Source organism: Culex quinquefasciatus, chromosome 2 (assembly GCF_015732765.1).
Source record: "Culex quinquefasciatus strain JHB chromosome 2, VPISU_Cqui_1.0_pri_paternal, whole genome shotgun sequence".
Lineage (NCBI taxonomy): Eukaryota > Metazoa > Arthropoda > Insecta > Diptera > Culicidae > Culex > Culex quinquefasciatus.
In genome coordinates, this window is record NC_051862.1 from 70704324 (window position 1) to 70718351 (window position 14028).

The 14028-nt window shown below is 35.5% G+C and overlaps 1 protein-coding gene across 3 annotated transcripts in view; it reads left to right on the plus strand.

Moving 5' to 3' along the window:
* The first annotated feature begins 175 nt into the window (after positions 1-175).
* Positions 176-14028, plus strand: part of LOC6035966 (sodium/potassium/calcium exchanger 5) — a 42143-nt gene continuing 28290 nt past the window's right edge. Inside the window, exon 1 of one of the 3 annotated variants that reach the window (XM_001846022.2) lies at positions 176-500. In XM_001846022.2, the coding sequence (XP_001846074.2) occupies positions 458-500 (43 nt within the window). In that variant the 5' untranslated portion in view covers positions 176-457. Of the gene's footprint in view, positions 501-1072; positions 1136-14028 lie in introns of those variants that run through there. The other 2 variants (XM_038250130.1, XM_038250131.1) reach the window with 2 other exon arrangements.

Genomic DNA, 14028 nt, shown 5'->3' on the forward strand with positions numbered 1-14028 from the left:
AGCCAACAACTGAAACCCCGAAAAACGACCTCTCCTAACCGCACCTATTCTCGCCAGTAGAATCCAATATTCCAATATATCCAACGGACAAGCACTAGAGAGTGAGATGGAGAGAGCGAGCACGGAACAAAACGAGAGCAACGTCGACTTATGATGCGCTCGATTGGCAGGCCCAGCTTCCTGCAGGTCGGTTTCGGTTGGTCAGATTGATCTGGTGCTCCGGTCGGATAACATCCCTTCTCGCGCGCTTCACAGTAGTTTGGCGTCGGTCGTCGGTTGGTGCGGTTGTTCCTCCGGACATTGTGGAGACGACAAAGCTAGTCGGTGGTGGTGTCCAGCTGACTTCCCAGTGCTGTCGTGTGACCGAGACCGAGACGGAGACGGTGCCACGGGTTATAGATAGGCCCGCAAGTTGGGATTGGCGCTTCAGTTGGCTCTGGACTGTGATTTGATCAACATGAACGAAACGACGGACTATTGGGATCTTACGAGAACTAATGGTAATACAGTTCTGTAATACGGCGGTAATCTGTTGGAGATGTCGTGTAGAAGTAGGTTGGAGGATCATGCTAGGAACAGCTAATTAGTCGTGATTGGAGTTAATAACTCAATTCAACGGATCATGAGAACAAAACCAGCGCATTACAGCGGCGGCAGCAGTGATTGTATCGAAGATATCTCCAAGATCTTCAAGTGCGCTCCTCCGGGCGCGCGGCTGATTGTCATAGACGAGAATGTTTCACTTAATTCGGGAAGATGAGAAGATTAAATAATAAAGTGGTTCAACTGTTGAGGAGCTGCGCCGTGTGTAGTTGTGACCCTTGGGGGATGCTGTATTTGTGAAGATCTTGGCGCGTCAGATATGTGTGAGGAGTGCCTTAAATTGACCAAAGAGTGACCCGCGTAACTACTGCGGCTGTAGAGTGTATGCTAAGTGCCTCCAAATGGAAACTGTATCACGGCGACTCAAAAAATTGAATAATACACAGAACACGCAAATACAGCCGAACCTCAATGTGTGCTGGTCGTTGATAACCTGCTGTCCCGCGGGGGAGATTCCGGAGATCGCCGCTGTTGTTGTGTGATTGTATTTGGGATTGTGGGGCCTTTTGTGGTCTCCCCCCGCACACCTCACGTATGTATATTCAGAACGTACACACAATACGCCAACATCACAGCCACACACCACGAGGTGATCCGAGATATGGTTCTTGGACCAGGCGTAGAAATCTTGGTTCGAGATATCAACAGAGAAGCGGATAATAAGTTATTCATTTGATAAATAAGCGCTGAATTAATCAACAATAAGATTCAATTAATTCCTCGTTGTACATGCCAGCCTGGCCGGTTGACAGATTTGTGTCGCGGAGGTATTTGAAGTGTAGTAAAACACGTTCTACCAGGGAATCGTTTTGGGTTGTTGGTGACCTGTCAAAGGTGGTGATTTATAGAGATTGCAAATGTTGAATGTATAACAAATCGCGGATCTTTGGTTTCGATAATATTGATCATACCATACTATCAGTTGATTGAAAATACATGTTGAAACGATTATTTCAGTTAAATGTATGCATTGTTTGCATTTGATTTCAAATTTAATTGATAACAAAATGCGTTAAAACTTTTAGATTTTGAACAAATATGTTTCAGGAGACCATAAAATCCATCTTATGAGATTTAGTTCAGGATGCTACAAAATGTGGAATTAAAAGAATTGTTAGCGCAAAAACGCAAATATGGTAAATTATATCAATATATTAAAATACATATTTCAATGTAAAATCAAAGTTGTCATCAAAAATGACCAATAACAATATTTTAATATGCGATGATTCCCAGCATTTTAAGCAGGGCTGCGGAGTTGGGTCATATTTCAAGCGACTCCGACTCCGACTCCGGCTCCGGCTTTCAGATCCAACCGACTCCGACTCCGACTCCAACTCCGTTCCACCAACTCTAGCCAACTCCGACTCCGACTCTAGCTTTCAAAAAATGGTTGGCTCCGACTCCGACTCTACATATTTTTAAATATTTCATAAGTTAGTATTCTATCATTTCGAAAACATTGATAAATATGATTATTTAAAAACTCTTTAAGTGGAAAAACCGGAAAAAAGATTCCAGTTTTACAAGTTTTAGACGTTATTGAAACATAAATAAAAAAACGCCAGTTTTGAAGGCATTTTCGACGAACAGTTTTTTTTAATTTAACCTCAAATTTTCATTAAATTGATTAAAAGCTAAAATATTAAATTGTTATTTTTTTAATGATCATTAAAAGAAAGCAGGCCTTAATGATTGATTTAACATATAAATTCAATTTGCTCACTTTTAAGTTGACACTTATAAGAAGCACAGTGACTATCATAGTCACCTCGTATTTTTAAATAACAATTTTAAACGAAACTATTTTTTAAAGCTCCATTGAATTTTTTAAGACATACATGGATATCACGCCAAGGCTCAAGAAGTTTATTATTACAAATCAATGTATTTAAAAAAATCTTCGTGGTAAGAACGCTTAAGGGGTCCTTTTCAAATATCCGAGACCTACACAATATTTTACCTCGTAATTTTGGATTTATTTGATTTTTTTAATTTTTTTTTTATATTTAAAAGGAGGCGCGCGATAGATTTGTTCAACGATAATTTGCAACAATATCAAAATAGTTTGCCTAAGGATCAACATTCTCAGACACTTTTAATTTTTGTACAAAGTTATAAACAAAATGCGCATGTTGAGTTTCAAGTAATAGATTGTTATAATCGTTGCATATTTGTTGGAAGAGTTATCCTGTCAGTGATTTTTGCCTTCCTCACCTCACTGAGGCAAGGCTATAAAATCACTCGAAAAATGAACTTCTTAAATACGACTCCTAGATATACCTTCACGTATACCTATCGACTCAGAATCAAATTCTGAACAAATGTCTGTGGGGATGTGTGTAGACATGATTTTTTTTCCACACGATTATCTCAGAACTGGCTGAACCGATTTTGGCCGGATCCGCCCTATTCTGTTCGTTTTGTGGTCCCCAAAGACCCTATTAAATTTTATTCTGTTTAGTTAAGTATTTAAAAAGTTATGCCAAGAAAAAGATTTTTGTAGATACAAAAAAGGGCGATTTTTTGCCTAACCTCAAAAGGCCGGGTCTTTTTGTTTACGTGCGAGAGTCGCGCCAGATGCGAAACGCCCGGTTGCCACATTGCTTCAAATGAGAGTCTGCATGTTTTCTGGAAAAGTCTGTATCAGGTATTTATTTTTTCATAAACTTATTTTCATTATTACTTTGTAAATGTGAGGAAAGCACCACCCACCTAATGGTGGATTAAGAAACGTTTTTTGTTTTCGGTTTCCATAAATAGTGATTATTATTTATATTTTTTGATGAAGATGATGAAGATCTGTAAGGATAAACGCATATATGAGCTTGACTTTTCGGTCAAGTAGGTTTCCCATACTGATGGGCTACATATTTCAGGGTGTAATATTACACAGAATTTCATAAAATAATGCAAAATTTATTTTACACCTAGGCCTTTTACACGCAGCTGGATTACTACTTTTTTAGCTGTGTACAATTTCTCGGGAAATCCCGGGAATTCCCGGGAAATTTTAAATTTATTAATATTATGCAACAAAATTGTATAGGACGTCAATTAACAGCTTGAATGCATGTAAAAAATCATTCAACTATGTACAAGAAAATGTATTTTGATGTTTTTTGATGAGAAATTTTAAACTTGCCGCTGTGACCAGTTCATTGAAATGAGAAAAAACATGCAGAAATAATGTTTTTCATGACAGATACTGGTTTCAGCTTTTGAATAATTGGAAAAGCTTTTAAGTGTTGGTTTTACTCCAAACAACCCAATGTTTTCAAATATTTTAAGCAAGCTTTCAATATATTTTTGTATTTTTTGAGAACAAACAATAGAAAGTATTTTTTCAATATTTTTTTTTGTATTATTATGCAACATTTAAATTATACGATAATTTAACACCATTCCACAAAAAGTCTTCTATTTTTTCACATTTAACCCTCTAACACCTGTAGTTGCACCAGTGCTGCATAATTCTTTTGCTTCAAATTCGATTTTCATCTCATTTGGTCATGGTAAACAAAAACGCTAAAATATCACAATTTTAATTTGGAGGAAATAACATCAATCAGTTAGAAGCTTACCTAATTGTAATAATTTAATACTCATTAAGCAAGATCTATTCCCAGTTGCAAGACCCGCTTGGACCAAGTAACCCTCGTCAGCTACATGATCTCAAAGTACGGAGTATAAAGAGTTATTTTTTTGTGTTATTATTACATATTAATTTTTAAACCGATCCTCGGTCCTAACCTGGTCGCAGTACCATAAAGGATCTAATAAAAATAAGTTACGAATAAAAAAAACCCTCCCTCTAAGTCGATGAAGTTTATATGGGAAAAATGGTTAAAATGTATGGAGGAAAGCAGCAAATCCTAAAAATATATTATTTCGGGAAAGTTGTTCAAAATTTGTTGGAGGTCCTACATTTAATAATTGATAAAAAAAGAACTATTGCGTTCTCCACAGGTGAAAAAACTGGAAAGTTGCTTTACTCCATACATTTTGATGAATTTTCCTATATTATCTTCAAGCGATTAGAGCAGTGGGTCTCAACCTTTATTGGTCCATTCCCCCCTTGACTGAATTTCAAGAACTACATTGCCCCCTTTAATATCTAACTAATTGGTAATATTGCAAACAAGTCATTATTTCAACATTTATGTTCGCAGAAAGATTACATTTTTCAAAACATTTTTTTTCACTATCAACAATTAAATAAAGTATTTTTTTATAAAGGTTCCTGTATGTAGCAAAAGCAAACACTCACATTTTTATTTTTCATCAATCACAGACAGAAATTTGATGACAAATAACATGTACAAAATATATTATTTTAAACTCGATTATTTTTCAAAGCAAAAGAACTTTGCTCAAAAAGATGAAAAAACTCCTAGAAATTATTGTAAATAATGTTCTCAAAAATTCGTATCAAGGCAAAACCTAAAAAAATATATTTCTCAAAAGCTGCTCAGTTTAAATAATTTAAAATTTTCGATCATGATCAAATAAAAAAAACTCGAGAAAGGTGTTTTTTGCAATTCCGTCTTGAAACTTCCTACTTTTCCTGTCATTCTCGCGTGACGAAACAGCCTACTTTTATCTACTAAAAATAACAGAATCGAATAGAAACACATTTCAAAACAAATGCTGAAAAGTTCTACTTTTCAGCACTGAAATGGATGCTGAAAATTTGAACTTTTCAGCACTAGTTTTGAAAAGTAATACTTTTCAACATTTTTTTGATTTAAACGATTTATTGACAAAATACATGAACAGTCGACTTATAATTTCACTCAATGGGTGTTTTTCAGAAATGCAAAAAATGTTGTATGGAACTCGTTGAAAACCTTGATTTTTTCAGCACTTGTCGTATTTATCCAACTCGGTGAACCTCGTTGGATAAATGTACGACACGTGCTGAAAAAATCTTTTTTTTTGCAACTTGTTGCATAAACTACTATTTTGCAATTCCGTCGTGAAACTAATTACTTTTCCTGTCATTCTTGAACGACGAAATAGCCTACTTTTCTGTACCAAAAATAACAGAATCGAATAGCAACACTTTTCAAAATAAATGCTGAAAAGTAACACTTTTCAACATTTTTTTTGATTTAAACGAAGTATTGACAAAATACATGAAAATTTGACCTAAAATTTCACTCAGTGTGTGTTTTTTGGAATTGCAAAAAATGTTGTATACTAGGGTGGTCCAAATCCGGACTTTTTTGGGGCTACCCCCTGAAATCAAAGATTGGCCCATCACTAGGCTAAATTCCAAATTTGAGCTCATTCTGACCACGGGAACCCCTCCCTCCAATCGCTTAAAGTTTGTATGGGAAAAATCGTCAAAATGTATGGAGAAAAGCAACTGTTTTACTTTTTTACCTGTGGAAGGCGCCATAATTATCCGATTCTTACCATTTCTCAAATGTAGAACCTTCATTAAATTTAGAACAACTTTCTCGAAGACACCATATTTTTAGGATTTTTTCCCGCGAAGTTATTAGCGCCCAAAACTGACCCTTTTTTCGCGGCCAGCTGTAAGGGGCTACCTAACAACGATGTTTATTTCCAATTCGTACACGCACGTGCTCTCTCTCAGGTTCAAACTCTCTCACGAGCTTGCTCGCCTGCCTGCCTTGCCTGCCTGTTTACCAACAAGCGCGCGCTGTTTCTCTGCTTGGACTTTTGTCGTCGTCGTCGTTTTCGTTTGCTATCCGCTGCGCAGCGTTCTTTACATGTTTATTATAATGTTGAACTGAAAAACCAGATTTGTTTTGAGATATATAATATAATGTAATATGTGATCAACAAAAGTTATCATATTATAAGAGCTTGTGAGAGAGAATACAAATTTGATGAATTAGTTCATCCATGAATCGTCATCTGTTCTGATCCAAACCTAATTGCAAACGTTTTGGATTTTAATTTATCTGCTTTTGTTACAAGAAATACCGTGCAGTTTTTTTATAAAAGGAAGGAATTTTCTTTAGTTTTTTTTAAACTGAATCCAAATGAGTTACTTTAAGGAAGGCCGCAACTGCAAGATCTGAAGGTAGTTAACGATTGTGCAGAAAGAGATGTTTCCTGAATCGAAAAATTTACAGGTAAACTGACAAAATATGATAAGACCGATTCTTCGGCTCCTTTTCGAAAAATTCCCAATTTTTTTCAGCGTTTTGGCTGTAGTGGCACAATTAAAGAAGAAACCCCCCAATGTTATTACATATTTGAAAAGATAATTGATTTTCCAACATAGAAATGACATGCATAATGAACACTATTATACCTGTGCTTCTCCTGAAATGAAAATGTAGCGTGACGGGACAACATCGTAAAACTGGAATTTTAAAAGGCACACCAAAAAAATCGACACAGTTTTGCCAAATTGATTTTTTTAAACTTTTGCTCTTCTACACATTATCACAAATTGAAAAACGAATCTTTTGCTCCTTGAACTGAAAGATTTGCTTGAGATTTGAGTTTTTGCCAGTCATTTCTTTTCGTGACGGGACAACGCAAGGAGCAAATTTATGAAAAAACTCCTCTTCCATTCAATGACTTGCAGACCTTATTTGGTCAATATTTTTGGCATTTTAGATAAGAAAACGCATTTAAAGCACATTGCAATTATAAGATCATAATTAAAATGAAATTTTTCATATAAAAAATCACATTGAAAATTGAAAAAGTGACATTTTGGTGTAGCTTCGCAAAAAATCGGTCATAAACAGTTGCAATATTTGTTGCAGGTGGTCTAGGAACACAGAAAGAAATATCCAGAAAGAATAAAAAAATAATTTAATTAAGTATATTTTTGATAAAGCAAACTACCTAAAGGAACAACATTTATATTACCTGAAGATTTTTAAATAATTGAATCATTATCATGTTTCTTTAGCATATACGAAAAACTTCGTGTAATGCTTGGAAAAACAAACAAACACTGTTCTCATGACATTTGCTGTAATTTTTTAATCGAGCCTAAGCTGTCTTTTCTTTAAACTATTTTTTAAGCGCAGTTTTTTTTTTTATTTTTGTCATAATTTAAAATTCTTTGTGTAAATATGGGTATTCGGCGCCGTCGCTCCGTGCCATACTTTCATACACTTAGGAGCCCAGGGCGGCGAAGTCCTTGTAGATAAAAAGGAAGACACTAGTGGTTGGTACCAGCAATGGTGGCCGACAGCTATAAAGTCAACTTCGTTTTTTTTTCATAATTTAAGAATTTATATGCTAAATATATCTCAAAACAATCCTGCTATTTTAGTTCAACATTATAATAAACATGTAAAGAACGCTGCGCAGCGGATAGCAAACGAAAACGACGACGACGACAAAAGTCCAAGCAGAGAAACAGCGCGCGCTTGTTGGTAAACAGGCAGGCAGGCGAGCAAGCTCGTGAGAGAGTTTGAACCTGAGAGAGAGCACGTGCGTGTACGAATTGGAAATAAACATCGTTGTTAGGTAGCCCCTTACAGCTGGACGCGCAAAAAGGGTCAGTTTTGGGCGCTAATAACTTCGCGCGAAAAAATCCTAAAAATATGGTGTCTTCGAGAAAGTTGTTCTAAATTTAATGAAGGTTCTACATTTGAGAAATGGTAAGAATCGGATAATTATGGCGCCTTCCACAGGTAAAAAAGTAAAACAGTTGCTTTTCTCCATACATTTTGACGATTTTTCCCATACAAACTTTAAGCGATTGGAGGGAGGGGTTCCCGTGGTCAGAATGAGCTCAAATTTGGAATTTAGCCTAGTGATGGGTCAATCTTTGATTTCAGGGGGTAGCCCCAAAAAAGTCCGGATTTGGACCACCCTATTGTATACTCTTCGTATTTATCCAACTCGGTGAACCTCGTTGGATAAATGTACGACTCGTGCTGAAAAAATCCTCTTTTCGCAACTTGTTGCATTATCTACTATTTAAAAACTGCTCATTTTGTAATTAATAAAAATTGAATTAATAAAAAATAGAACAGCTCAGTTTTGAAAACTAAATAATAATGTGAAATTTCACCGAAATTGATTTAAGGAAATCCATTTTTCAAAAACTTTTTCTGTATTCGAGAATTCGAAAACTATCTTATCTTATGAAAGAGACAGAAAAAATCGGAAAAATATATTTATAACACTTTTGCCTTCCTCACTGAGGTAAGGCTATAATCCTGCTCTAAAAATGAACTTTTTATATAAAACGTCGTAGACCCACCTTCATGTATACATATTGACTCAGAATAGAAAACTGAACAGATGTCTGTGTGTATGTGTGTGTGTATGTGTCCAACTAACTAGCACTAGCTGAACCGATTTGACCCGAACCTGTTGCATTCGACTTGGTTTAGGGTCCCATAGATCGAGTTTTATACAGATTGAAGTTTCGATGAGTAGTTCAAAAGTTATGTATAAAAATGTGTTTCACGTTTATCCGGATCTCACTTAAATGTATGTAAACTATGTCCAAGTCCATCATCCGACCCATCGTTGGTTAGGTTATCAAAAGACCTTTCCAAAGAGTGCAAAACATAGAAGATCTGGCAACCCTGTCTCGAGATATGGCCACTTAAGTGATATTTATGCACTTTTTTATTCTGGATCTAAAAAATAGATGAAATTTGTGTACAGGTAATGAGTGAGGAAGGCCCCAACCACATAGGTGGATTAAGTTAGTTTTTTAATCTAATCTAAGGAAAATGCTGCTGTTTCTTATCAAAGATATTTACATTCATTCAGAAAAGTATTGTGTGCTTTATAGGTTTAAAAAGATAAGATTGTTTAAAATATATAAAGATTTATATATTTTACAAAAACGCATTGGATTTCTATTGTATCGCCATTCCCCCCCCCTCCCCCCCAGGGGGGAATTTCTCACCGGTTGAGAAACACTGGATTAGAGCCTTATGTCGTATTTTAAAATGTTTTCTATTTTCAAATTACAATAAACCTTCAAAAAAGGATTTATGAGCAATTCTCTACCAAAACCGGAAATGGATTTCATTTGTATTTTTTGATTTGACTCAAACTTTGTGGGGGCCTTCCCTATGACCAAATAAGCTATTTTGCGTCATTGGTTCACCCATACAAGTCTCCATACAATTTTGGCTGCTGTCCATACAAAAATGGTATGTAAATATTCAAACAGCTGTAACTTTTGAGTGAATTTTCAGATCAATTTGGTGTCTTCGGCAAAGTTGTAGGTATTGTTGAGGACTTTTGAGAAAAAAATAGGTACACGGAAAAAAAATTTGCAGATTTTTTTATCAACTTTTTTCACTAAAACTCAATTTCCCAAAATACGTATTTTTGATTTTCTAGATTTTTGATATGTTTTAGGGGACAAAATCCGCAACTTTTGAGCCAGAGAAACATGGTCAAAATCTGCCGCCGAGTTATGATTTTTGAAAAAATAGTGATTTTTGTAAAAAATCGAAGTTTCATGCAAAAACAAGTTTGACATAATTTTTTAATGCAAAATTGAATTTGCAATCGAAAAGTACTTTACAGATTTTTTGATTAAGGGCTCCGTTTTCAAGATATAGCCACCGAAAGTTTGATTTTAGCGAAATATTTGCAGTTTTTCAATTTTTAAAAATAGTGACCATGAGTGACCATTTCTATAAATATTTTTTTTGAAAAGTTCAGAAAATTTGCTATAAAATTGTCTACGAGACGACCTCTGGTTGCTGAGATACAGCGGCTTAAAGAAAAGAAACACAGCCCACCATTTTCTAATGACGATATCTCAGCAATTAATGGTCCGATTTTCAATGTTAATACATGAAACATTCGTAAAATTTTCCGATCTTTTCGAAAAAAATATTTTGAAATTTTTTAAATCAAGACTAACATTTTAAAAGGGCCAAATATTGAATATTACGCCTATTTAAAATGCTAGTATAGATTTAAAAATTTTCAAAATATTTTTTTCGAAAAGATCGGAGAATTTCACGAATGTTTCATGTATTAACATTGAAAATCGGGCGATTAATTGCTGAGATATCGTCATTAGAAAATGGTGGGCTGTTTGGGCGAGACTTAGAAAACTTCAATTTTCGTGTTTCTTTTTCTTTAAGCCGCTGTATCTCAGCAACCAGAGGTCCAATCTTCAATGTCTCGTAGACAATTTTATAGCAAATTTTCTGAACTTTTCAAAAAAAAATATTTATAGAAATGGTCACTCATGGTCACTATTTTTAAAAATTGAAAAACTGCAAATATTTCGCTAAAATCAAACTTTCGGTGGCTATATCTTGTAAACCGAGCCCTTAATCAAAAAATCTGTAAAGTACTTTTCGATTGCAAATTCAATTTTGCATTAAAAAATTATGTCAAACTTGTTTTTGCATGAAACTTCGATTTTTTACAAAAATCACTATTTTTTCAAAAAATCATAACTCGGCGGCAGATTTTTTGACCATGTTTCTCTATGGCTCAAAAGTTGCGGATTTTTGTCCCCTAAAACATATCAAAAAATCTCGAAAATCAAAAAATACGTATTTTGGGAAATTGAGTTTTAGTGAAAAAAACGTTTCTTAATCCACCATTAGGTGGGTGGTGCCTTCCTCACATTTACAAAGTAATAATGAAAATAAGTTTATGAAAAAATATATTCCTGATACAGTCGACTCTCTGGCTGTCGATCTTCTCGATATCAATAATTCTCCATCTATTGATGAATTATTCAGTCCCTTCAATCTGCATACTTCAATTATCTTCATTCCTCGATATTTTCCCTTTCTCGAAGGATCTCTTCCTCGACGGTCCCTTGGATTCTGTTTGCTTTAAAAATCTCTTCCGGTTGTCAATAATTTCACTTTCTCTTGGCTTGCATAGACATTTTTCTTTGCGAAACGAACCTTTGAAGGGTGTTTGACATTAGTCTGTTTTTGTTTGATGGACGTTGCCATGATTCTCTCCCATAGCTGGGTATCCAGAAAAAAATATTTTCAATCGAGTCTTCATTTTGCATCGTTCTGTAAACTGATGATTCTCTTCCTCGACGGTCCCTTGGATATTGACAACCAGAGAGTCGACTGTACAGACTTTTCCAGAAAACATGCAGACTCTCATTTGAAGCAATGTGGCAACCGGGCGTTTCGCATCTGGCGCGACTCTCGCATGTAAACAAAAAGACCCGGCCTTTTGAGGTTAGGCAAAAAATCACCCTTTTTTGTATCTACAAAAATATTTTTCTTGGCATAACTTTTTAAATACTTAACTAAACAGAATAAAATTTAATAGGGTCTTAGGGGACCCCAAAACGAAAAGAATAAGGCGGATCCGGCCAAAATCGGTTCAGTCAGTTCTGAGATAATCGTGTGGAAAAAAATCGTGTCTACACACATCCCCACAGACATTTGTTCAGAATTTGATTCTGAGTCGATAGGTATACGTGAAGGTATATCTAGGAGGTGTATTTAAGAAGTTCATTTTTCGAGTGATTTTATAGCCTTGCCTCAGTGAGGTGAGGAAGGCAAAAAGTTGATAAAAAAATCTGCAAATTTTTTTTTCCGTGTACCTATTTTTTTCTCAAAAGTCCTCAACAATACCTACAACTTTGCCGAAGACACCAAATTGATCTGAAAATTCACTCAAAAGTTACAGCTGTTTGAATATTTACATACCATTTTTGTATGGAAAGCAGCCAAAATTGTATGGAGACTTGTATGGGTGAACCAATGACGCAAAATAGCTTATTTGGTCATAGGGAAGGCCCCCACAAAGTTTGAGTCAAATCAAAAAATACAAAAAATAAAAATAGTCGAAATCGGCCGATTTCGTAGAGAGTTGCTCTTATTCATTCATACTTTTGATTTTTTAAGTATGAAAAAACACGATGTTAGCAAGCAGTACTGTTTAAATCTAACATCGGACAAAACATACTTGTGACTAAAGTTAGTTAAATAGTTTGAAGCAGCAAGGATTTGAAATAAAACCATATAAATACAGTCATCCCACATATTCGGAAAAACACAAAGTTCAAAAAATCACTGAACAAAATTTGGTTCTCTCCAGGAGTGCATTTTTTTTTTGCAAAAGGATGACTTCAAGTGGTGAAACCAATGAAACATAAGCTTTTTAATGCTTTTATGAATTGTTAAATAGTCTTTAAATGCAGTTTTTCTTTGAAAAAGAACTACTTGTACTAGTCAAATAGCAAGACAATGTCCAAACAAAGCTCCTTGAAATAATGTGGGATGACTGTATTTTTGCTATCTATTGTTGTAACCCCGTCTAGAAACGCGGTTGTAAAGGGGTTAAATATTGCAATGAATATTTGATTAGAATTTGATCACATTCTGTAACTTTTGACACGCCATCAGTATATTCGATCAATCAAAAATACATCTCCAAACATCTAAAATCGTATCAACAGGTCGCCCCAAAAGTCAACGCTGGGTCATCTGCGGGTCTTGCACGTCAAGCCTCTTATATTTATACGCTGCTACACACAGTGAATATCACTTTAATTCAATTAAAGCTATATTCCGCCCAATAAAAATATGAGTGGAAGTGAAAGAATAAGCAAACGAATGCACGAATGGCTTCATCTCGGAACCGGTGTCGATGTGTGAATCTCGGCTATAGAATTGATCAAGTGTGTGCTAGTGCAACAATTTTACACTTCCGATCAGCTGAAGACAAGACTGAGGAGTTATCAAATATCCATTTGAGTTAGTTTCATTATCATCAAAAAAATACATATATTTGTAGAATATATATTGACCCAACCTTCACTCACAAACATCTCCATTCACATTTTTATCTGTCGTAAATCACACATGTGACTTTCTATCAATTAATTGTGCTCCTCACTGCTGGTTCACATGGAACGACCGAAACAATAACCGACAAGATCGTATTGATATATCCACTCACGAAACGAGCTAAGGTACTCATCGTCACGACCTTAGGCCCTAACTCTCGTAAGATATGGACTGACCCTCCTCAAACTAACATGTGTTTTTGCTAACGTGTGACAAAATGGTTGAATTAATGGCGGAATCTGCGGTCAAACGGTGGGGCTTTAGACGCCATGCCATCTTTCAAAACGATCTGTACGACGACTTCCGAGAATAGAATCGCCGCTCGCATGTTCTCGTGACTTGGCTCTCGTGTGCTCACTTTCCGGCAAAAGCAGGGAGTGTTTTCCTTTAAAAAAGCTTTAATTTCAACACAGACACACGAAGAGGGGGTAAAATGTGTGTGCCCTGGGTCGATTCACAGCTGATTAGACTGATTGTGCCGGCAGTTTTGATGTTGATGTTGATGCTGAGTCGTGCAACCGGCGGCGTTTGAGCACAAAGATGGTGATTAATAGTTAAAAGTGAGATTTAATTGCACGCTTTGGTTGTTTATGAATGGAACAGGCCGGAAAAAATATTTCATGCATTATTGGAACCGAACACGCAACTTCCCGATCAT